Source organism: Orcinus orca, chromosome 4 (genome assembly GCF_937001465.1).
Source record: "Orcinus orca chromosome 4, mOrcOrc1.1, whole genome shotgun sequence".
Classification (NCBI taxonomy): Eukaryota; Metazoa; Chordata; class Mammalia; order Artiodactyla; family Delphinidae; genus Orcinus; species Orcinus orca.
This window is the reverse complement of record NC_064562.1, coordinates 103,169,121-103,193,458: the sequence shown is the minus strand read 5'-3', so window position 1 is coordinate 103,193,458 and position 24,338 is coordinate 103,169,121. Positions and strand designations below refer to the sequence as shown.

General features: G+C 39.3%; 1 protein-coding gene across 8 annotated transcripts in view; it reads left to right on the top strand.

Annotated features, from left to right (window-relative positions):
* The first annotated feature begins 17,189 nt into the window (after positions 1-17,189).
* PI4K2B (phosphatidylinositol 4-kinase type 2 beta) overlaps positions 17,190-24,338 on the top strand; it is a 45,371-nt gene continuing 38,222 nt past the window's right edge. For 4 of the 8 annotated variants that reach the window (XR_004481500.2, XR_004481499.2, XR_004481498.2 and 1 more), the window contains exon 1: positions 17,192-17,677. Coding sequence is in view for 5 of the 8 variants with exons in the window: in XM_033421603.2 (XP_033277494.1) it covers positions 17,365-17,677 (313 nt within the window). In the remaining 3 variants the exon portion in view is untranslated. Of the gene's footprint in view, positions 17,678-22,644; positions 22,870-24,338 lie in introns of all 8 variants that reach the window. The other 4 variants (XM_033421607.2, XM_033421606.2, XM_033421605.2 and 1 more) reach the window with 2 other exon arrangements.

Genomic DNA, 24,338 nt, shown 5'->3' with positions numbered 1-24,338 from the left:
CATGAGAGTGGCAGCCTGAGAGTGAAGCCAACAAACTAAGCGTGGATGAGCTAAAAGATGGAAAGAACCTGGGTCTCTGGTGACAGTGACGAGGCCCTGAGTGAACCCGCTCCCAAACGTGCCCTCTTGTTGGCCTTTCTCCTAAGTCAGATAATGAATTTCTTTTAAACCAATTTGAGTTGGGATTTCTGTTTCTGCTGCTTATGACTTCTTAACTATTTAGGGGGCTAAAGTACAAGTGAGAGTCAAATTAGAAGATTGTTGGAGTGGTCAAGACAGAGATGATGGTGAACAAGGATGGCAGTGGTGAAGAGAGAGAGAAGCTGATGATTCAAGAGATATTTCAGAAGTAGAATCAAGAGGGTGAGGGGTGGATGAATGGAAGGATGGTTAGATTAAATCATTAGGAAAGTTCCATGCCATATCCCATGTTGCCAATGTCTGTCTTAGTCTATTTGGGATGCTATAACAGGAATACCATACGCTGGTGGCTTATAAACCATAGAAATTGATTGGAGGCTGGGAAGCCCAAGATTGTGGTGCCAGCAGATTTGGTGTCTGGTAAAAGCCTGCTTCCTGATTAATAGGTGCCCATCTTTTCACTGGGTCCTCACATGGTAGAAGAGGGCAAGAAAGCTCTCTAGGGTCTTTTTAAAGAGTATTAAATCCATTCATGAGGGTCCCACGCCCACAACCTGATCACCTCCCAAAGGCCCCACTTCCAAACACCATCGTATTAGGAATTAGATTTTAATATATGAATTTTGGGGGAAACACAATCTGTGGCAATTACTTAATAGTTTAATATGCCCTTTGAAAATTTCTCGTGGACCAGAAATGATTGCAGTTGTACTTCTGAGGTTCTTTTGCATCTCATTCATTGGCCAACAGTACCAACTCTGTGACAGAAGTTAAAAATAGTATCAGCCTATAAGTTTGTTTGTTCGTTTGTTTTTTTAACCTGTGCCAGAGTCCAGAAGTATAATTCTGGGAGTAGAAACGACTTTGCAGCCACTCTCCAGTGTTTTCTCAGAACCAAGAGTGACAAATTCCAATTGCCAGAGCTTCCTTAAACAAATAAAGATTTCCTTTATTCTGAGGCCAGCTTGACGGGAAAGCCTAGCAGAGAAGCAGTCTCCAGAAACGAGTGGCCAGAGGTCATTTTAGTGTAGCTGGGGCGTCTTTGTGGGTGGCTTGGACAGTTCTGGATACGGTTACATGCATGTGCCTCCTGTCATCTGACTGCATCTGGACCCTTGCAGGTGGGCCTGTCACACACCCAGTGAGGAAGGGACTGTGTGAGGAAGCTCAGAACACATTCAAGACACCCCAAAGAGTTAATGGAACCACATTCAGCATATGGTGCTTCATAGGCAGATTTCCATCAACAAAGAGCTTTCATTGTGAGGTTTGGAATCATGGTCTTTTCATCCATGGAAAAGCATTAAATCTGGTCATGTATAGGAAGAAATTTTCCTTATCCTTTTTTTGACCACTTCTTAGGTTTGCTCAGTGGTTTCCTTTTTTTGATAGTCATAGATTCCAGGAAAGCTATGCTAATAGACACGTTGAGGTTTTGGCTGGGGACCTTCCATCTAATAATGACAGATGCAAGTTACTGCGATGGGGTTTTACAGTGAGTTGAATAGTGTCCCCTGTTTAAAAAAAAAAGAAAATATCATGTCCATTCAAAACCTCAAAATATGACCGTATTTGGAGATAGGGTCTTCGCAGATGTAATGAGTTAAGACGAGGTCATCCTAGATTAATGGAGGCCCTAAATCTAATGACTGGTGTCCTTATAAAAAGAAGAGAGGACAAGCAGAGATAAACAGAGAGGAGCAGGATATGTGATGTTGGAGCAGAGATTAGAATGATGTGTCCACAAGGCCAGGGATTTCTGGGAGGTATCAGAAGCTGGAAGAAACAAGGATGGATTTTCCCCAAGAGCCTTTGGAGGGAGCATGGCTCTGCTGACACCTTGATTTCAAACTTCTTGCATTCAGAACTGTGAGAGAATAAATTTCTGTTGTTTTCAGGCACCCAGTTTGTGATGGTTTGTTAGGGCAGTTCCAGGAAACTAATACAGGCTTCAAAGGCTGAGCCCCAGATCTCTTTGCAGGCCCACGCCTGCTGACCCCATTTCTTCCTCTCCACCAGGGGCTTAAGGATGACCTATTTTCCTTTTCTTTCAGCAACTGTCACCACCCGCTTGCCTCCCCTCACCCAAGCCCAGCAGCAGAGTGGTACCCAATTTTCCCAGGTCCTCCTTTTCCTGCTGACAAGCTCATAATCCTCTCTTTGCTTTCATTACTTTTTTTTTTTTTACTAATTACTACAGACAGACAGGCAATCACACAAGTAAGAATGCAGGGGAAATTGCAAGGTTTATAAAACGTGTTAAACCACTGCTCTTCTGGTCTATCTTGTTCCTGGATTTATCTAGCGTCTGCAATTAAATTGGCACTTGGGTATTTTTCCTTTCTGTCTGTTAAAACAAAAAACAAACAAAAATTGAATTGTATACTTCTCTACAGTTACAACAATTTTAAAATATTTCCTAAAATTGATATAAACTGCACAAATCGGAAGTACCAATGCATTTTCATCAAGTACTTATATTTTTAACCACCACCACAGCCTTGTATGCCATGAACCCATCCCCATCTCCAACCAGGATTTTGGAAAAGAAAACCTGGCAACTTTTTGCTTAACTCTCTTCTGAGATGGCCTCTGAGGAACCAGGCTTCTGTCCTTCGTGTTCATTCTGGAGTGTGGGGCTGGCCAACCCTTTCCCTCTTTTCTTGTTGAGATGTACCCTTTCCTTTGGGAGCTCTTCTCATTTGGCAGATGTGATCATCACTGAAGAGGTCGTCATGGCCCCTGACTGACATCTGGGAACTTCGGTTCCCACCATTCCTAATAAGAGGGGCTCACTATGCCTAAAATGTTTGTGCAAACAATATGGTTTATGCTGAACACGTGCTTTGTTTCTAGGGATGTGGAATTTTGGTAGATGCTAGGCAGGGGGTGCATGCATGACTAGCCCCAATAAAAACCTCGGACACTGAGCCTCTAATGAGCTTCTCTGGTAGACAACATTTGACACGTGTTGTCCCAACTTGTAGTCTAGGGAGGTAAGAGTGTCATGTGGTACCTCCAATGGGAGAGAGCTCTTGGAAGTAAGGACCTGGTTTTTCCCAACTTGGTCTCAGGTGCTTTTTCCCTTTGCTGATTCTGCTTTGCGTCCTTTTACTATAGTAAGTCATAGATGTAAATATGACTGTATTGTGAGTCCTCTTAGTGAATCATCAAACCTGGGGATGCTCTTGGGGACCTCCCAACACAGGCTTTCTTTGTGATATTTGGGGAGCAAATATCAATACTATCAAAGAGAAGTGGCGGGTTTATGGCTTTCACTACAAAGTTTATTTACATAACTCCTTTAAATCTAATTTTACTTATTCATTCATTTGTTCATGAATTTATATGCTTTGTCAAGCACACATTATGTTCTAGTCACTCTCCTAGGAACTGGAGGGAGCGAGAGAGAAATACAGAGAGAACATCACATCCTTCCCTGCAAGGAGCTCACAGTTTCACAGCACCTTTGAATAGAGAAATAATTAAACTTCAGTGGGAGAGGTGCCACTAGAGGAAGTCAGAGCAAGGATTTGGGGAGAATACAGGACAGAGACATGGTGATCTCTGCTTAGGAAAGTGGGGACAGTGTTCCAAAGGAGTTGGCATTAAACTGGGATTTAGAGGTCAGGTAGAGGTTGGCCAAGTGGAGAAGAGGGTAGGGATTTCCTGTCAGCAAGAATAAAGCCACAGAGGCATGAAATAACTGGTTCTAGGAATAGGGAGATGCTCAGGATGGCTGCAGCTGGGATGAGGTCAATCGTGGGGTTGATGTGAGCAGTTAAGAGCCCAGTCTGGGAGGAATTACATGCAGTGCTAATTTTTTCTTTTAATAAATTTATTTATTTATTTTTGGCTACATTGGGTCTTTGTTGCTGCGCACAGGCTTTTCTCTAGTTGCAGCAAGCGGGGGCTACTCTTCATTGCGGTGCACCTGCGGGCTTCTCATTGCGGTGGCTTCTCTTGTTGCGGAGAGTGGGCTCTAGGCACACAGGCTTCAGCAGTTGTGGCACGTGGGCTCAGTAGTTGTGGCTCATGGGCTGAGTTGCTCCGTGGCATGTGGGATTTTCCCAGAGCAGGACTTGAACCCGTGTCCCCTGCGTTGGCAGGTGGATTGTTAACCTCTGCGCCACCAGGGAAGTCCCTGCAATGGTAAATTTTTAGGTTTGTTTTTGTTTTTTGGTGAGCAATGGGATAACATTAGAAGTTAGTGACTGTCCATCAACAGATGAATGGATAAAGAAGATGTGGTGTACATATATATAGATATAGATATAGAGATATATATCAATACAATGGAATATTACTCATCCATAAAAAAGAATGAAATAATGCCATTTGCAGCAACATGGTTGGACCTAGAATTTATCATCTTAAGTGAAGTCAGACAGAGAAAGACAAATATCACATGATATCACTTATATGTGGAATATAAAAAAATATGATACAAATGAACTTATTTACAAAACAGAAATAGATTCAAAGACATAGAAAACAAACAAACTTATGGTTACCAAAGGGGGAAAGGAGGGGAGGGATAAATTAAGAGTTTGGAATTAACAGATACACACTACTGTATATAAAATAGGTAACCAACAAGGACCTATTGTATAGCACAGGGAATTATATTCAGTACCTTGTAATAGCCTATAATGAAAGAGAATCTGAAAAAGAATATATATATACATATATATAACTGAATCACTTTGCTGTACACCTGAAATTAACACATTTTAAATGAACTATACTTCAATAATAAAAAAAAACTATCTCCTAAAAAAAAAGTTGTTGACAATGATCAGAACTGTGATTTAGAAAGAACCTTCCACTGGTTTCCTAAGTGAAGAGAGGCTGTATAATAGAATGGCTAAAAGGGTGCAGCCAGACCACTGGCGTTCCAACATTAACTCTGCCACTTACAGCTGGGTGATCTGGGACAAATCACTTCACCTGTATATACCTTAGTTTCCCCATGTGTAAAGAGGGGATAATAAGAACACCTGCCACAGTGAGCTGTTGTGAGGGTATATAAGCTAATAAACTCAAAGCATGTGGAACAGCATCTGGTTCTCAATAAACTGTAGCTTTCATTATCACTGCATAAAAGCAGCATTTGTTTCACAAGCATTTTATCTGCATGTAAGTTTTTGGGAACAGATTCTGCTTAAAGCAAGATCCAGTATTAGTATAAGATAAATTTGGGAAATGACAGAAAACTGAGAATCAGGATTTTCTTTAATATATCTGTATTCAAATCACAACATATACATGTAGATATTGAAGTGGAGCAGAATACAAAGATTGGAGGGTTCTTCTGGAGGATCTTTGTGTTTCTTCAAGACAATAATAATTCCTCGTGAAGTAAAAGTCCACTGGAGCTAGCTAAACAAAGCCAATATAGATTATCAACCAAGTGGCTATTATCAGATTTATAATATTATGGTATTTATAATATATCAGAAAGGCTAGTGTTCTTTCTGTTTTCCATGGTTACACATGGCATATCAGTTGAATCATAACCTTAAAAATCAACCTCATCTAATTAAGACATTCACCTAAGTCAAGTAGTCTTTGTTTCTTTTTTCTCCATTGCTATAAAAACCTTGTAATGCACTAAAATCATTTTAATGTAACTTTTTAGTAAAAAAAAAAAACCAAACAAACACAAAAATTAAAACAGTGCCAAAAACAGAAGTAGAAGCTCCAGAATTTTCATATAGAAGGGATTTAGAAGTAACCAGGTATTTGGAACATTCTTTTTGTTTGTTTGTTTGTTTTAATTCTTTATTGGAGTATAATTGCTTTACAATGGTGTGTTAGTTTCTGCTTTATAAAAAAGTGAATCAGTTTGCAGATGACATGATACTATACATAGAGAATCCTAACGATGCTACCAGAAAACTACTAGAGCTAATCAATGAATTTGGTAAAGTAGCAGGATACAAAATTAATGCACAGAAATCTCTGGCATTCCTATACACTAATGATGAAAAATCTGAAAGTGAAATCAAGGAAACACTCCCATTTACCATTGCAACAAAAAGAATAAAATATCTAGGAATAAACCTACCTAAGGAGACAAAAGACCTGTATGCAGAAAATTATAAGACACTGATGAAAGAAATTAAAGATGATACAAATAGATGGAGAGATATACCATGTTCTTGGATAGGTATTTGGAACATTCTTATCCCATAGCCTAATAGCTATCACTTTCACCCTCAATTCTGTCCTTGAGCGTTTGACTATTGTATCAGTTTCTTGCCTTTGTTGGCATTCCTTGGATTCCATGGCTTGTGGCCACATCAGTCCAATCTGTGCCTCATCTTCACATCTGCCTTTATGTGTGTCTTCTCCTCTTCTGTCTCAAACTTCCCTGTGCCTTTCTTTTATAAGGACACTTGTCATTGGATTTAGTGCCATCTGGGATGATATCATCCCCAAATTCTTAACTTAATTACATCTGCAAAACCTTTTTTTCCAAATAAGATAATATTCACAGGTTCCAGGGATTTGACAGGGACATTATCTTTAGGGGGAAATCACCATTCAACCCACTACCACCACCTTGTATGAAATAGCACCCACCCATTGTACTACCATCATTCTGTACTCCTCACCCTGCGTTATTCTTTTTCATAACGTTTGTCATAATTTCACATTCTAATATTCTCTTGGCTACTTTTTATCATTTATCTCCCCCAGGAGAATGGAAGCCTCATGAGAGCAGAGGTGCGTTCACTCCTCTCTTCCCAGCACTACAATAGCACTTGGCACAATTTATTTGTTGAATGTATGGAGGAACTAGGAAACTTTCTTGAGTCCATGTTTCCTCAGTAAGGATCGTTTTCTACGTAGGGGTGAAAATAAAGATCACTTGGGGTACCTTGGAGGGATGAGAGTTGTTGATGGAGCCCAACCAGTACCACTAGCAAAAAGCAGCAGCTGAAAAAAAATGATCAGAAATTTCAGGTGGGATTTTACTCCAGCCAAGTCTCTTCCCTGCCCCTGAATTCTCTTTCTTAACCCTTTTTCCTGATCTTGGCCCCTCTTATATGCTCTCATAGCAGCCTGTACTTCCTCCACATAGCTACAGCATACTGTATTGTAACTGCCTGTTTATTTGTTTGTAATTTCCATCTCATCATACTCTCCCTTATGGCAAAAACCTTGAGATCTTTGCTGAGTTCTGTGAGTTGTTCTGGCAAATTATAGAACCTGAGGAGGTCATGGGCCCCCCAAATTTATAGCCAGTTGGTCATAAAAGGGGGTATCCTGGGGACCCCTGAATTGTAGCTGGCATCTGTAGTAAGGACAGTCTCATGGAGAACTGACCCCTTAATTTGTGGGATCTGTGCTAACTCTGGGTGGTTAGTGGCAGAATTGAGTTGTAGTATGCCGGGTGGTGCTGGAATGCCTATCCTGAATCTTCCAAGGGCTCCTTGCTCCGGGGTGTTAAAAAACCTGAGGCTCACAACAAAGACTGGATTTGAAATACAGATGTTGACACAGCCTCCATTCACAAAAGCCCCAGCAAATAGCGGCAGCGCTCTGTGTCTTTTCTTATTAAAGGAGCATTATTTTACAGGTGACGGTGACATTGGACATGGTGCATTTAGGCCTGTGTTAGGATGTTCTAGGATGTAGTGTTAGGATGTAGAGTGATGTTGTAAGAGTGATGCCACGTTTCATTTAAAGATCTTGCATCTTCTAAACCCTGACTCTTATTGAAGAATGGAATCCTAAGGGAATATTCCATGGGAACAAAATTAAGAAATATCTGTGAGAAATACTGGAGGCAGCAGAGCCTTAGAATTCAAAACTGAGATGCTGACACAGGGATATATTTTACCATGTTTACGAGAATTGAAAAAAAGTCTGCTTTGGCTGATTGATTTGGTAATAAACATTGGCTTTACCGATCAACTTTTTTTTTTTTTTTTTTTTTTGTGGTACGCGGGCCTCTCACTGTTGTGGCCTCTCCCGTTGCAGAGCACAGGCTCGGGACGCGCAGGCTCAGCGGCCACGGCTCACGGGCCCAGCCGCTCCGCGGCATGTGGGATCTTCCCGGACCGGGGCACAAACCCGTGTCCCCTGCATGGGCAGGCGGACTCTCAACCACTGCGCCACCACGGAAGCCCCCAATCAACTTTTAAGTTAGATTTTTTACATACACTGAATGAGCCAAATCTCCAAATCTGCAAAACTTTCTAAAGTTTTGGCAAAAATATACTTAAAACTCATGATAAGATAAAAGCATTTTAACAAATAATATTGTATTGCCAAAGGTCTATAGAAATGTTAATGTTCTTATTTTCTCAATTCTGAGTTAAAAAATAAAGTGCCTTGAAATGAAAGGGTTACAGTACAATTATTAATTACTGATAAGTCTTTTAAAAGACTTTTTGGTATAATTCCCAGAGATTGACAAAGTGAATAACTCAAACAAAGGAGGACCTAAATGGATTGCCTTATAATAGATCATAAAAAATAATTTTTGATGATAGAGTGCTATATGACTTTTAGCATTTGGAAGATCAAAGATCTGAGTGACATAGCTATTTCAAAGTATTCACCATAAGCATCTATTTATTTGAACATATTTTCTCAGTGTTTATATCTATAAAAACTAAAACTACGAATAGAACTGATGATGAATCCTGTCTTATCTAACAATAAGTAATATTCCTCTACTAACATGTGAACTGTGGACAAAAAATAGCACTATTCATCTCACTAAAAGATACATTTCCATAAAAATATGTTATAGGAGATTATATTAGACTAAGCCTTTTATAGATAAAAGTTATAAACTTTGGATAAAATATAAAAACAATTGTTTGAAGACGCTGGAAAGTAACCAAAAGCTAGCAGGCAGGATTTTAAGGGATGGCTACTCTTCAAAGAATTGAAATATAATGAGTGTGATTTATGCTCATACATCTTTTTATCTGAGGGCACTACTCGGTCTGCACTGTGAAAAGCAGCGGGAACTCAGAAAGCCACAATCTTAATGGCTTAAGGAATTAGAGAATGGACCTGGGGCTCCCAGAGCATCTGGAAGTTGAGGATGAAACTCCTGAAAAGGAAGGAGTAATAGAGGGAGAGAGCTCCGAAATCTACACATACACTCTGCCCAAGTCCTTGGTTGACTCCTGAACTCTGTGTGCATAGGATAAAAGTTAACTACCGTAAGTCCCCTACATACAAACCTTCAAGTTGCAAACTTTCAAAGATGTGAACGTGTATTCGTGTCCAATCATGTAAGTTAGTTCACGTGTCTGCTGTACATTGTCACGTGCGTGCATCATCTACAAGTGGTTGTGCTTTTGTGTATTTTACTGTACAGTACTGTATAGAGTACAGTAGTACAGTATCTTTATTTCAAGCCCAGGATGTCCGGAAGCAAGCGTAAAAGCAGTGGTGATGTAGCTGGTACTGCTAAGAAGCGCCAGGAATTGGAGGCCCAGAGAAAGGATGAAGAGAGACAAGAGGAAGAAGAAGTAACTGCAGAACCGAAGAGATTCACAATGTAGGAAATGGCAAGGGGATTTTCTTTATGTGAGGAGGCACTGTTACTTTTGGAGGCACAGGACCCGATCGTAGAACAGTACATGAAGGTTGCAGCAGCCGCTCAGAATGCAATCCAGTGCTACCGTGTCATCTACAATGAGAAAAAAATAGCTACCCAGACATCACTGGATTGTTTTTTCAAGAGAGTAGATAGAACTGAATCCAGCAAGGAACCAGAACCTGTGCCATCAACGTCAGGCGTGAGTGAAATTGCAGCTTGCCCTCCGTCTCCTATTGCTGACGATCCTTCAGCTCTACCATCTCCCACCTCCTCTCCCTCCAGTCAGTAACTCTTCTTGCCTGTTCACTCGATGCCAGCCCTGTTGTACTGTACTACTGTACTTTTCAAGGTACTGTACTGTAAGATTAAAAATGTTTTATTTTTTGTGTTTGTTCTTCATGTATTATTTGTGTGAGAAGTATTATAAACCTATTACAGTACAGTACTATGTAGCCGATTGTGTTAGTTGGGTACCTAGGCTAACTCCGTTGGACTTACAAACAAATTGGACTTACGAATGTGCTCTCGGAACAGAACTCATTCGTATGTAGGGGACTTACTGTACCTGCAAGAATACATCAACATGTATCAGAGGAAGATAACAGAATCTAGAGGCTCTACAATGTATCACCTACAATTTCTAGTACACAATAAAAAACTAACAAGAATATAAAGGAATAGGAAAGTTTTGGGGTTTTTTTACTTAATTTTTTTGGAGTATAGTTGCTTTACAATGTTGTGTTAGTTTCTGCTGTACAGCAAAGTGAATCAGCTATACATGTACATATATCCCCTCATTTTTGGATTTCCTTCCCATTTAGGTCACCACAGATCACTGAGTAGAGTTCCCTGTGCTATACAGTAGGTTCTCACTAGTTATCTATTTTATTATTTATTTATTATTTTTATTTATTTTTTTTGCGGTACGCGTGGGCCTCTCATTGTTGTGGCCTCTCCCGTTGCGGAGCACAGGCTCCGGATGCGCAGGCTCAGCGGCCATGGCTCACGGGCCCAGGCCGCTCCGCGGCATGTGGGATCTTCCCGGACCGGGGCACGATTCCCGAACCGGGGCACGAACCCGTGTGCCCTGCATCAGCAGGCGGACTCTCAACCACTGCGCCACCAGGGAAGCCCACTAGTTATCTATTTTATACATTGTAGTGTATATATGTCAATCCCAATCTCCCAATTCATCCCATCCCTCCTTTCCCCCCTTGGTGTCCATACGCTGTTCTCTAGTTGTGACTTTATTTCTGCTTTGCAAATACGTTCATCTGTATCATTTTTTAGATTCCACATATAAGCAATATTATACGATATTTCTTTTTCTCTTTCTGACTTTCACTCTGTATGACAGTCTCTAGGTCCACGTCTCTGTAAATGGCACAATTTCTTTCCCTTTTATGGCTGAGTAATAGTCCATTATATATATGCACCACACCTTCTTTATCCATTCCTCTGTTGATGGGCATTTAGGTTGCTTCCATGTCCTGGCTATTGTAACTAGTGCTGCAATGAACATTGGGGTGCATATATCTTTTTGAATTATGGTTTTCTCCAGGTATATGCCCAGGAATGGGATTGCCTGGTCATATGGTAGTTCTATTTTTAATTTTTTAAGGAACCTCCATACTGTTCTCCAGAGTGGCTGTATCAATTTACATTCCCACCAACAGTGCAAGAGGGTACCCTTTTCTCCACACCCTCTCCAGCATTTATTGTTTGCAGATTTTTTGATGATGGCCATTCTGACCGGTGTGAGGTGATACCTCATTGTAGTTTTGATTTGCATTTCTCTGATAATTAGTGATACTGAGCATCTTTTCATGTGTTTGTTGGCCATCTGTATGTCTTCTTTGGAGAAATAACTATTTCGGTCTTCTGCCCGTTTTTTGATTGGGTTGTTTGTTTTTTTGATATTGAGCTGCATGAGCTGTTTGTATATCTTGAAGATTAACCCCTTGTCAGTTGCTTCGTTTGCAATGTTTTATCCCGTTCTGAGGGTTGTCTTTTGGTGTTGTTTATGGTTTCCTTTGCTGTGCAAAAGCTTATAAGTTTCATTAGGTCCCATTTGTTTATTTTCATTACTCTAGGAGGTTGGTCAAAAAAGATCTTGCTGTGATTTATGTCAGAGTGTTCTGCCTATGTTTTCCTCTAAGAGTTTTATAGTGTCCAGCCTTACTTTAGGTTTTTAATCCATTTTGAGTTTATTTTTGTGTATGGTGTTAGGGAGGTTCTAATTTCATTCTTTTACATGTAGCTGTCCAGTATTGAAGAGACAGTCTTTTCTTTTGTCTGTTCTTGTCTCCTTTGTCATAGATTAGGTGACCATAGATTAGGTGCCTGGGTTTATCTCTGGGCTTTCTATCCTGCTCCATTGTTCTATATTTCTGTTTTTGTGCCAGTCCATACTGTCTTGATGACTGTTGCTTTGTAGTGTAGTCTGAAGTCAAGGAGACTGATTCCTCCAGCTCCATTTTTCTTTCTCAAGATTGCTTTGGCTATTTGGGGTCTTTTGTGTTTCCATACAAATTGTATTCTAATTCTGTGAAAAATACCATTGGTAATTTGATAGGGATTGCACTGGATCTGTAGATTGCTTTGGGTAGTATAGTCATTTTCACAATACTGATTCTTCCAATCCAAGAACATGGTATATCTCTCCATTTCCATTTGTGTCATCTTTGATTTCTTTCATCAGTATTTATAGTTTTCTGAGTACAGGTCTTTTGCCTCCTTAGGTAGGTTTATTCCTAGGTAATTTATTCTTTTTATTGCAATGGTAAGTGGGATTGTTTCCCTAATTTCTCTTTCTGATCTTTTGTTGCTAGTGTATAGGAATGCAAGAGATTTCTGTGCATTAATTCTGTATCCTGCAACTTTACCAAATTCATTGATTAGCTCTAGTAGTTTTCTGGTGGCATCTTTAGGATTTTCTATGTATAGTATCATGTCATCTGCAAACAGTGACAGTTTTACTTCTTCTTTTCCAATTTGGAGTCCAAGGAACAGGAAAGTTTGACTCATGGTTCAGAGAAAAGGTAGTCAGTAGAAACTGACTCCAAGATGACTCAGATGTAACAATTAGCAAAGACTTTTTTTTTTAATTGAAGTACTGTTGATTTACAATGTTGTGTTATTCAGGTGTACAGTAAAGTGATATATATTCTTTTTCAGATTCTTTTCTATTATAGATTATTATAAGATATTGAATATAACTCCCTGAGCTATACTGTAAGTCCTTGTTGTTTATCTATTTTATATATAGTAGTGTGTATATGTTAATCCCAAACTCCCAGTTTATCCCACCCCCTTTCTTTCCCCTTTGGTAACCATAAGTTTGTTTTCTATGTCTGTGAGTCTATTTCTGTTTTGTAAATAAGTTCTTTGTATCATTTTTTTAAGATTCCACGTATAAGTGATATCATATTATATTTGTCTTTCTCTGACTTACTCCACTTAGGATGATAAATTCTAGGTCCATCCATGTTTCTGCAAATGGCATTATTTCATTCTTTTTTATGGCTGAGTAATACTCCATCATATATATATATATATATATATATATATATATATATATATATACACACATACCACATCTTCTTTATTCATTCATCTGTTGATGGACATTTAGGTTGCTTCCATGTCTTGGCTATTGTAAATAGAGCTGCTATGAACATTGGGGTGCATGTGTCTTTCCAATTATGATTTTCTCTGGATATATGCTCAGGAGTTGGATCACTGAATCATATGCTAACTCTATTTTTACTTCTTTAAGAAACTTCCATACCATTCTCCATTGTGGCTAGAAAAGAGTTTTAAACAGTTATTATACATATATGCAAGGACATGAAAAAGTATATGGTCAAAATAATGAATTAACAGAAAAAGTCAGCAGAGATATAGAAATTCTAAAAAGAGAGAGAGAGAGAGAGACAAATGGAAATTCTAGAACTGAAAAGTACAAAATTTGAAATAAAAAATTCACTGGGTAGTCCTAACAGCTATTTAGAAATGGCTGAAGGGTTGGTAAACTTAAAAACAGGTTAAAAGAAATTATCCAATCTGAAAAACAGAGATAAAAACTATTAAAAAAATGGACAGAGCCCTACTAGCCTTCAAGACAATATTAAAGAGCCTAACATACATGTAATAGGAATCACAGAAAGAAAGGGAAGAGAGAATGGGGCAGAAAATTTTTTGAAAAAATAATGACAGATTTCCCCAAATTTGGTAGAATACATAACTTTAAAAATGAATAAACCCAGCAAAACCCAAGCAGGATATATAAAAAAAGAAATTCATACCACAAACATCATGGTCAAACTATTGAAAACCAGATAAAGAGAAAATCTGAAAGGCAGCTAGGGAAAAATGACATAGTAGAAATTGAGTGGGTGGGTAGAGGGACAGGATTCAGAAACAACAAAAGCTAGAGGACAATGGAATCATATTTTTAAGAGTTAAACTGGGAGCAGGGGTAGGGGGCAACATCAATCCAGAATTCTATATGCAGAGAAAATATTCTTTGAAAATGATAGTGAAAGATGACTTCAGAGAAACAAAAACTTAGAAGTTATGCATTACAAGAAATGCTTTTAAAAAATTATTCAGAGGGAAGGGAAATGATATTAGATGAAAATTCAGATCTATGGGAAGAAATAAAGGGCACTGGAAATGGTAAATATGTAGGTAAATAGAAAAGAATATACATTTTAAAAATTTCTTTAAAAGACATAATTGTTTAAGGCAAAAATAGTTCACTGCATTTAAACATAGGTGGGCCTAATGTATATGAAAGCAATCATGTAAAGAATGGAGGATAAATAGAACTACACTTCTGCAAGGTTCTTACATTTTACATCAGTTACTACAATATGAGGTCTACATGCATTGAGACACTTCAAGCATGAATATGCTAGAGTAAGCACTAAAAATTAATGTAAAGAAGTTTAGTGGAAGGTCAATAAAGGAATAAAGATGAAATATAAACAAATATTGATTAACCCAAATGAAAGCAGAAAAGGAGAAACCAAAGAACAAAAAAGGGATGAAACAAATAGAATACAAATTGCAAATAATAATAGACTTAAAATCCAATGATATTAATCTTATGTTAAATGTAAATAGACTAAAAACTCCAATTAAAAGGCAGAAATTATCAGACTGGATTTTTTTTTTTTAATCAAGAACCAACTATAGGACTTCCCTGGTGGCACAGTGGTTAGGCATCTGCCTGCCAATGCAGGGGACCCAGGTTTGAGCCCTGGTGCGGGAAGATCCCACATTCTGCTGAGCACCTAAGCCCGTGTGCCACAACTACAGAGCCTGTGCTCTAGAGCCCACAAGCCACAACTACTGAGCCCATGTGCTGAGACTACTGAAGCCCACATGTCTAGAGCCCGTGCTCCGCAACAAAAGAAGCCACCATGATGAGAAGCCTGCACACCACAACAAAGAGTAGCCCCTGCTCGCTGCAACTAGAGAAAGCCTGCTCACAGCAAGGAAGACCCAACATAGCCAAAAAAAAAAAAAAAAAAAATAGATTGAAAAGGAAAAAGATTTACCAGGCAAACAGTAAACATAAGAAAGGTGGAGAGGTTGTATTATTATCAGACAATATAGAATTCAAGCCAGGAGTATTAAGAGAGATAAGGAGGGACAGTTCATGAAAGAAGGAAAGAGAAAGAAAGAAAGAAAGAAAGAAAGAAAGAAAGAAAGAAAGAAAGAAAGAAAGAAAGAAAGAAAGAAAGAAAGAAAGAAAGGAAGGAAGGAAGGAAGAGAGAAAGAAAGGGTTAAATCATCAGGAAGACTTGAAAGCCTAACAGAAGACATAAAAATCATATATATATATGCACCTAATAACACTTCAAAATGCATAAAGGCAAAACTCATCAAACTAAAAGAAGAAATAGACAAATCCACATTCACAGATTGTAATAGTCTCCTTTCAGTGAGTGATAGAACAACTCAATTTAAAAATCCATAAGGATATAGTTGATCAGAATAACACTATCGATACCAAACTGAATTAATATTTATAGAAAAAAATTGACAGTTATATAACTACTCAACTGCAGAATACACATTCTTTTTTAAAGCACACATGGGATGTTCACCAAGGGAGATAATATGGTGGGTTATGAAATGAGTCTCAATAAACTCCAGAAGGTTGAAATTTTAATGACTCTTCTCTGTCCACAACAGAATTAAATTAAAAATCAGTAATAATAACCAGGAATCATTTTGCAATATATACAAATATTGAATCATTATGTTGTATACCTGAAAGTAATATAATGTCATATGTCAACTATACTGTAATTAAAAAATAATATCTAGGGCTTCCCTGGTGGTGTAGTGATTAAGAATCTGCCTCCCAGTGCAGGGGATGCAGGTTCGAGCCCTGGTCCGGGAACATCCCACATGCTGTGGAGCAACTAGTGCACCACAACTACTGAGCCCGCGTGCCACAACTACTGAAGCCTGCGCGCCTAAAGCCCATGCTCCGCAACAGGACAAGCTACCACAATGAGAAGCCCATGCACTGCAACGAAGAGTAGCCCCTGCTCACCACAACTAGAGAAAGTCCATGCACAGCAACGAAGACCCCACGCAGCCAAAAATAAATAAATTAAAAATAGTGTATATGTGTCAATCGCAGTCTCCCTAAAAATATATCTATATAATAATTTTAAAATAGTATCTAGAAAAGCCCCTGAATATTTGGAAATTAAACAACACACTTCAAAAAAGTGAGTCAAAGAAGAAACAATAAGGGAAATTTAAAACTACTCTGTACTGAATGAAAATGAAAGCACAACATATTAAAACTTGTGAAATGCAGATAATGCAGTGCTTAGAGGGAAATGCATAGCTTTAAATGCTTATGTGAAAAAAATAGAAAAGTCCAGAATCAGTAATGTAATCTTCTACTCTAATCAGCTAGAAGAGTAAATCAAATTCCAGTTAAGTAGGAAGAAGGAAATAATAAAGAACAAAAGTCAATAAACCAGAGAATAAATAATCAATGGAACCATAGACGGCTTTTTGAAAAAATTTAAAATTTTTATAAACTTCTGACCATATTAGTCAGTAGAAAAAAAAAGAGAAAATGCAAAATACCAAAATCAGGGATGTTTGAAAAAGTGACAAGGTCCTGGCTCTCGTGGACTTCTAGTGGGGGAAACATGTTACATGGTCATACAAAGAAATATACAGGTATAGATTGTGGTAAACTCTATGAGAATTCTGCAGGGGAGGGAGAGGCCGATTGGGGCTGGAGAGGGGCACCTCTGCAGAAGTAAGTTAACTTCGACCCCTTCGCTCAACGAGGAGTAAAGTCAGCCTCTCCCGGCGTCTTCCCGGCCCCTAGTAGGCAAGTGGCGGCCCCGCCCCGCGCCCCGCGCTCCCCCCGCCCCGCCATCTCAGCCGCCCCGGCCCTTCCGCGCAGGCGCGGGACGGGCGCGAGGTGGAGCTCGGCCGGCGGCCGGGCGGGGCAACTGCCGGGCGGGCGCCGAGCGGGACCACACGCTAGAGAGGTGCTTTCGGTCAGACCCAGCGGCGCCGGTTCCCCGCGATGCCGAGGCCAGATCCGGACGCCTCGCCTCTCTGAGTCGGTCTCAGCGCGGAAGGCACAGAGGGAGGCCATGGCGGAGCCCTCCGAGCCCGGGCGGCAGGCGTCCGCGGGCGGCGGGAGCCTGGAGGAGGAGGATGAGGAGGACGAGGAGCGGGAGCCGCTGCTGCCGCGGATCGCCTGGGCCCAGCCGCAGAAGGGCGCTCCGGGGGGCGCCGTGCGGCTGGAGAAAGCTGTCGGGGAGGAGGGCGCGGCCTCCCCTAACCAGGCCAGTGACCGGGAACTGCTGCTGCTGCCCAGGGATGCGTCTTTCTTCTCTTCCCTGAGTTTGGGGTGCCTGCGGAGCTCGCCCACCAACCTGGACCGGAACCACCCCGTGGGTTCAGGTGCGATCTGGCTTTTCCCTTCCCCGGCGCCCTGCCAGTGCGCCTGTCGCCGCCGCCGCTCAGCCCCCCATTCAAGCCCCTCCTTGGGTCCCTACCCCCGGCTTCTTTCGCTGTCTCCCGCTAGCCCTTGCCTAGTAGGAAAGGCTCTTCGCCGGGCATGAGGTCCGGCGCACAGGCCGAGGGGTCAGCTGCTGGGCACACCTTGGACACCTCGCCTTTGTTTCCTGCTCCCCCGTTTACTCGCACCTTTTCCAGGGGCTATAGGCTGCTTCACCTGAGGCCCGGGGTTGTCATTAAACACTGATCCTTGAGGCCTCCCCGAAGAGTGAGCCTAAACTTTTGGAAAAGTTAACACTGTAAAATGACGTAAGTTGTTTGGTCAAGTTTGGACTTGAGTTTGGGGTTAAGAACCCTGAGCTACCAGGAAAGTTGGTGAACTTGCAAGGTGGATGACAGCCGAGAGATAGAGAGCAAGAATATCCGGTTGCCACTAGGACACGTTTCAAAAACTTTTGAAGTTAAATATTGTTACTGTAACATTAGCCAGAGGGCGCAGAAGCAGTTGAATTTCTGTACCTGCTCTCTCTCTTGCAAAGTTTCCTTTCTTGAGTCATTTCTATTTTTATACTTTAAAAAAAAAAGAAAAAAATTTTTCACTGTTAAGCAGACTGACAGCCTCAGGTGAAAGAGAGGATAATTGAAATAATGTTGAAAGGTATGTGACTGCAGGCATTGATATTTATTGATAAATCGAATTTTTTGCCATGATCGAGTCGAATAAGGCTAATTTGATAGTAAAATAGAATAGGCTTGTAAGAGTCCTAGGTAGAGCTGAGACAGGCTAGTTTGTAAAATGGCCATGATAACACCTACTTGCTGGTGGTAAGGATGGTTTAAATGATGAGATGTGTGCATTGTGCCTGGAGTTTCATTCCACCTGTGAGCTTAAAGAAAAGGCACAGAAAATGTAGTTTTCATTAATGCTGCTTAAGTTTTTCTGGAGTGGTTAGATTTTACATGTCCTGCTATAAGTACAGTAATGGGGCTTCTACGATTTAAAGAATTCTGGATAGAGTAGGTTTTTCTAGTTGTAGTTGAATTTATGGTCAAATATTCTAGAGTAAATAAATCAGAGCAGCCCAAGGGAAGCAGACTTTAATGAATAAAGCTTTAACACACCTGTCAAATATACAGGTCGGCTAGCTACCCTTATGTTAGCTTTGGGATGCATTGACAGTACAACATTTAAGAGAACAAACAAATATGCATTTGCAATCAAATCACAAATGGATCCACATTCACCCAGCTACATTGATAATATGGGTATATATTACCTAGAAACTGGTCTATGAAGTAACTAAGATTTGTGCGGCTAGCTTGCCTTTTTCTACCCAAAGTTACCTGTGTAGCTAGATTTTAAAAGAGCCTAAAACCTTAAAAATGCATTTATTCTATGAAGGTGAGGTTTTGTAAACAAATGATATTAAGGCTAGAGAAAGTCAAAGTGGAGATAGAGTATAATATTTGAATACAAATGGATTATTAAAGAGAATTCCAACCTTTTGAATGGCAGTAACTTACTTATATCACAGTTTACAGTTTGCTAAGATCTTTTTTTTTGTATATTTCATTAATTCTCACAATATCACAGCAAGTTAGTTATTTACCCCCATCCTGAGTGTGAAGACTGAAAATGAATGAAAACTGTAATAACTAGTAGTTGATAGAACTTCAGAGGTAAGCCAAGGTCAAGGTCCAGGAAGTGGAAAAGCCAGACTGAACCTAGTTTTTTCATGTCCTACAGTTTTTCCATTTTGCTGTAGATCCCCAAGTGTTATAAAATAATTGTTAACTTTTGTTTACTTATTATGGAGGTCTTATTTTTAATGGATTTAAAAACAGTTTTGAACTGTAAAAACTATTTTTAAAATTTCAAACCATTCTTCTAGAAAGTTCATGATTAATTTAACTAGATGATTAAGTTTAGTTATTTTTTGAGTCCATTAACTTGCTTTGTCCTTTACCATCCAATTTCCATGAAGCCACCTCTCTAGTTCCAAGATATTCTTGCCTTTAGATTAATATTAACATTTATGATGCTTAACTATTTTATGTAAGCAGGAGCTTTATGTACTTTACCCAGTGGAAGAATGTCATATGTCTGTTATCTTTACTTGAACAAGACATGTGACAAAGTCTAGAACCTGCATAAACATAGTGTGGTTGGATCAATGTCAAAAGGATTAGTGGCATTCCTTGTTCCAGTTGTCATTTTAATCAGTGAGTTGAAGAGTAGTAAAGATGATAATAGTTAATACCCACAAAACAGTTAGTACGTGCAGAGGGCATAGTTCTATGTGCTTCACATATATTAATTTATAACGAACCCTATGGATGTGAGCACTATTTTTTATTTATTTTCATTTTAAGGAAGCACAGAGAGGTGAAGTGAAGGTCCCGGTTAATATAAACCAGAGGCACTTATCAATTTTGTTGGAGAGCCTGGCAATTAGAGAATGGTGTTAGAATTCGCAAACAGCTTCTAAAGTAAAAGAAAGTGTGTGTTTAGAAGCCATTTAATGATTCATGGTGGCTTATAAATGTACGAACAAAATAAAATCATTTAAAAGTAAGGAAGAAATATGAGAATGGGAAATAAGAGCAATGAAATAAATAAGATGGGGGCCGGAATAAGAGTACACAAAATTAACATCACACACTCGATACAGGCAGCCCACAAATTTGATATTTAAGATTACCGAGCAGCCAACTTGAGAGAAACACAATCACTCTGTCCATAAAGTTAAAACAGACTAGTTATTTGAACCAAAACAAAACTGGCCAAGGATAAACTGTCATGTATTCTCTTGGAGAAGAGATTATATGCTGAGTAATATCTTGGTAATAAAAGTGATGACTTTCACAGGAGTGTTGCTTACAACTTCCCTGAAGTTCATTTCAGTAGAAGTAATTCTAGTGGGTGGTGTTATCAGTATTGCTGGGTCTAGATTCGAGATCCTGATAGTCTGGCTTAATTTAGAGGAAGGTATTAGAAGAGTGGATATCCCGTGGATCTTGACAATCCTCCAAAGCTGAACTTTTGAAAGGGAGTGAGCAGCAGTGTGTTGGAGATTATTCCTCAACCAATAATTAGAATACACTTATTCTCGTTTTCCATTTATTGCAGAGATCCATCATTCAGCAAATGTTTCAGTGTCTGTGGGGTGCCAGTGGAAATTGAGGCCTTGGGGAAACAGTGGTGGCCAGATATCAAATGGATGTCCAGTCACGAGCCTTGTCCCCATGCAACCTTATAACCTCATGAAGGAAAGAGTCAATTAAAACAAACAGTTCTAACAGAGGATATATGTGCTTGGATGGGGAAAGCCAAGGCTTCCATAGAGCCATACCCTGGATTTAGGGGCCAGGGAAGATTTAGCAGAGGAAATAGCATCCAATTTGAGACTTGAGGATGAATAGCACTGGAACCCCTGAGGGTTCCAGTTTGGGTCAGATTGCCAAACTTGTGAGCCAGCTACTTTTCTTTTTAGAAAATATTCTGGCCAATGGGTAAGATATATTCCCAACCCTTAGGTGAGGAAGAGTTCATTTTGATTTATTTATTTAAAATGAGAGCTTGATAAGTTACCATGCACACTTATATAAAACTAAATATAAGCGGTTATATAAGGGGTTCTCTTAATCCATTTTCAATTTCTGCTTATCAGAGGATCAGCTGTAACCCTTAAGTGTGGTTAAGGGTTTGTTAATAAATAATTCGCAAATTTATTGAGGGTTTACCATGTGCCAGGTACAGTTTTAAGCACTTGGCATATATCACAGGACAAAACAAAGCTCTCTGCCCTCCTGGAACATAGATCATTTTGTTATAGCATTGCAAGGTGATCAGATGAAGTTGAAGGATGGATAAGAATTAGCCATAGAAAGGAAACTTGGCATATACATCAGAACAGCATGGACAAAGGTTCGGAGGGTGGGCTGGATGCCTTGTGAAAAGTGTGGAGTTTGAATAGGACTGGAACTTGACTAGAAGGCCACTGCTTCTTGGAGGAGTGCCAAAGAGAGTATACAGAGATAGAACTCACATGCTCCTCAGAAAATTGGAATATTTTTTGATACAGGGACAAATAAAAATCTCATAGTTTATTTCTTAAAAGGGAGAAAGTAATTTTAACGGAACAAAATTTAAAGAAGATATAGCTAATTAAGCCCTCAGCTATTAAAAATCAAACCAAACAATGACAACAAACCTTCAAACCAAATCTCCATGGCACATTTATCTTGAAGTGTAACTTTAGGGTGTGTTCTCCAAGTTAAACTCATTGCTAAATACACATTTAGGTAAATAAAATGAAGAAAGTTGTAGAATGTAATTGTGAGTTATGAATCAGAAAAATTACTAAAAAATAATTACTTTGATTTTTAGAATAGTTAATATAGTCTTTTTTTTTTTTTTTCCTGTCAGTAGTTAGGTAGGACCAGTTGTCTTTTAAGTGCCTTTCTGGATTGTGATGGTAAATCCAGACCATTTTCAAAGAATGCCAGTTTTCATGTAGGGAGATAATCTCATTTATCCAAAAGAGTTGCTCATTAAAGGGACAAGTTAAAGAAAAAGAGATTGAGAACTTCCAGGCTGATTTTTTAGGAATCGTTCTGATCTGATTTTGGTTGAAGCTGAATTATTAAGTATTCACAGTATGATCTGGGCTCCATGAGAGTAACAAAGGCAGGTTCTATGATGAACTCATAAAGCTTAACCCATAAAGCAATTTGATAACATCTAATAGTAATGTCAAAGTCTGCACATAGTTTCCAAAAGAATTGCTCAAGTACAGGATGGGAGAGACCAAAAGGGGTCCAAGAGTTTAGCCATTTCAACATGAATTAGTATGACAGGCCTCCTAAACAACGATTGTAATACTTGAGTGCTTCTTATTTTGGTATAGTGTCAAGACTGAGAGATATCTCTATTCTCTGCAATGGGTTGCTTGATTCTGGAGACCATATTTTAAAGTGGCACATTGAAAACTGAAGCATGAAACAGGAGGGCAACTCGGATGCTGAAAAGCCTGAAAATACTTCCATATGGAAGGAGGCGGAGAATAGAGGAGACTTAGGGGAGCATGAAATGATCTTCAGCTATTTGAAGGGCTATCCCTGGGAAGAGAGGAGTAAGTAGACTTTTGTTTTGCTCCAGATGGCAGGTCTGGGACATTGGGTGAAACTACAGGAAACCTATTTCTGAAAAAGAAAGAAGTTTATATTTGTTTTCAAACAAACACAAAAAGTATGGGAAAAGGAGTGATCTGTCTTTGAAAGTGTTTAAACATTGGTCCAGAGACCACCTGCTGGTGATATATTATGGAAAGTACATCAGTACTGTGAGCAAAGTTGAAATAAATAGCTTTTCAAGTTCTTTCTTGTTAAGAGCCCTGATCTAGAAGAAATATCATTTGACTAATGATAATTATTATTGGCATATTCTGCCACACAAATAATACTTCATTTAAATGCTTATGAAGAACCCACTAAATGCCAATCCCTCTTCCAGGTGCTAGGGATGCACAGTGAACAAGAAAGACAGAGTTTCTCCCTTCATTCTTAAGAATTTTCATGGAATAGATCTGGAAATAGTATATCAATTGTATAGACATGACTAAGGTACTTGGATTATTTATTCTTTTAAGTAGGTTAAATATGCCCAAGGGCCCTTTTTGTAGTATTTTTCTCAGCATAAACTTTTAAAAATTAGTAAATAATTGTTTTATTTATGTCTGAATTAAGGAAAATTTTAAATTAAGGAAAGTTTATAGTTTGAATTTTCATAAGATTGATGTGTAATAGCACTTAAATGCCTTTCAGAGTAAAATGTGAATAATTTTTGGCTTGTCTACCACTTTAAATGATTAATTACCATTTAAATGATTAACTCTGCAAGTGTTTATTGAATGCCTTTTATGTTCCAGGAACTATAAAAGTTCTGGGTATATAGCAGTGAGAGAATCCTTGTCTTTTTGGAGCTCACAAAATAAATAAGTTATATAATATGTTAGGTGATAAGTGCTAACCAGAAAAATAAAGTGGAGGTTAGGGGAGATTGGGTAGGGTCTTGGGGGCCAATATAAGAACTTAGAGTTTTTCTTCAAGTGAGATGGAGAACCACTGGGCGGCCCTGTGAGTGAAAGTGCTGAGTCCTAACCACTGGACCACCAGGGAATTCCCTGACTTACGTTTGAAAAGGATTACCATACCTTCACTGTTGAGTGTAGAGAGATCAGTTAGGAGACTCTTGTAACAGTCTAGGCTAGAGTTGATAGTGACTTGAATCACATGGAAGGAATGGAGGTGGTAAGAGGTGGTTAGGTTCTGGATATTCATTTAAGGTAGAGCTACACAGCTTGCTGTTGGCTGTGGGGGGGTGAGGGTGTGAGATCATGGATGATTCCAAGGTTTTTTGCAAGAGCGCCTAGAAGATTTGGAGTTGCCAGTAACTAACACAGGGAATACTGGGAGTGAAGCAGTTGAGAGGAAATGAAGAATTGAGTTTGAGGCAGTAAAGTTTGAACTGTCTACTAAACATCCAAATGGAGAAGCTGAGTATAATAGTCTGGGGTTCAGGGCAGAAGTCCAGGCTTGAGAT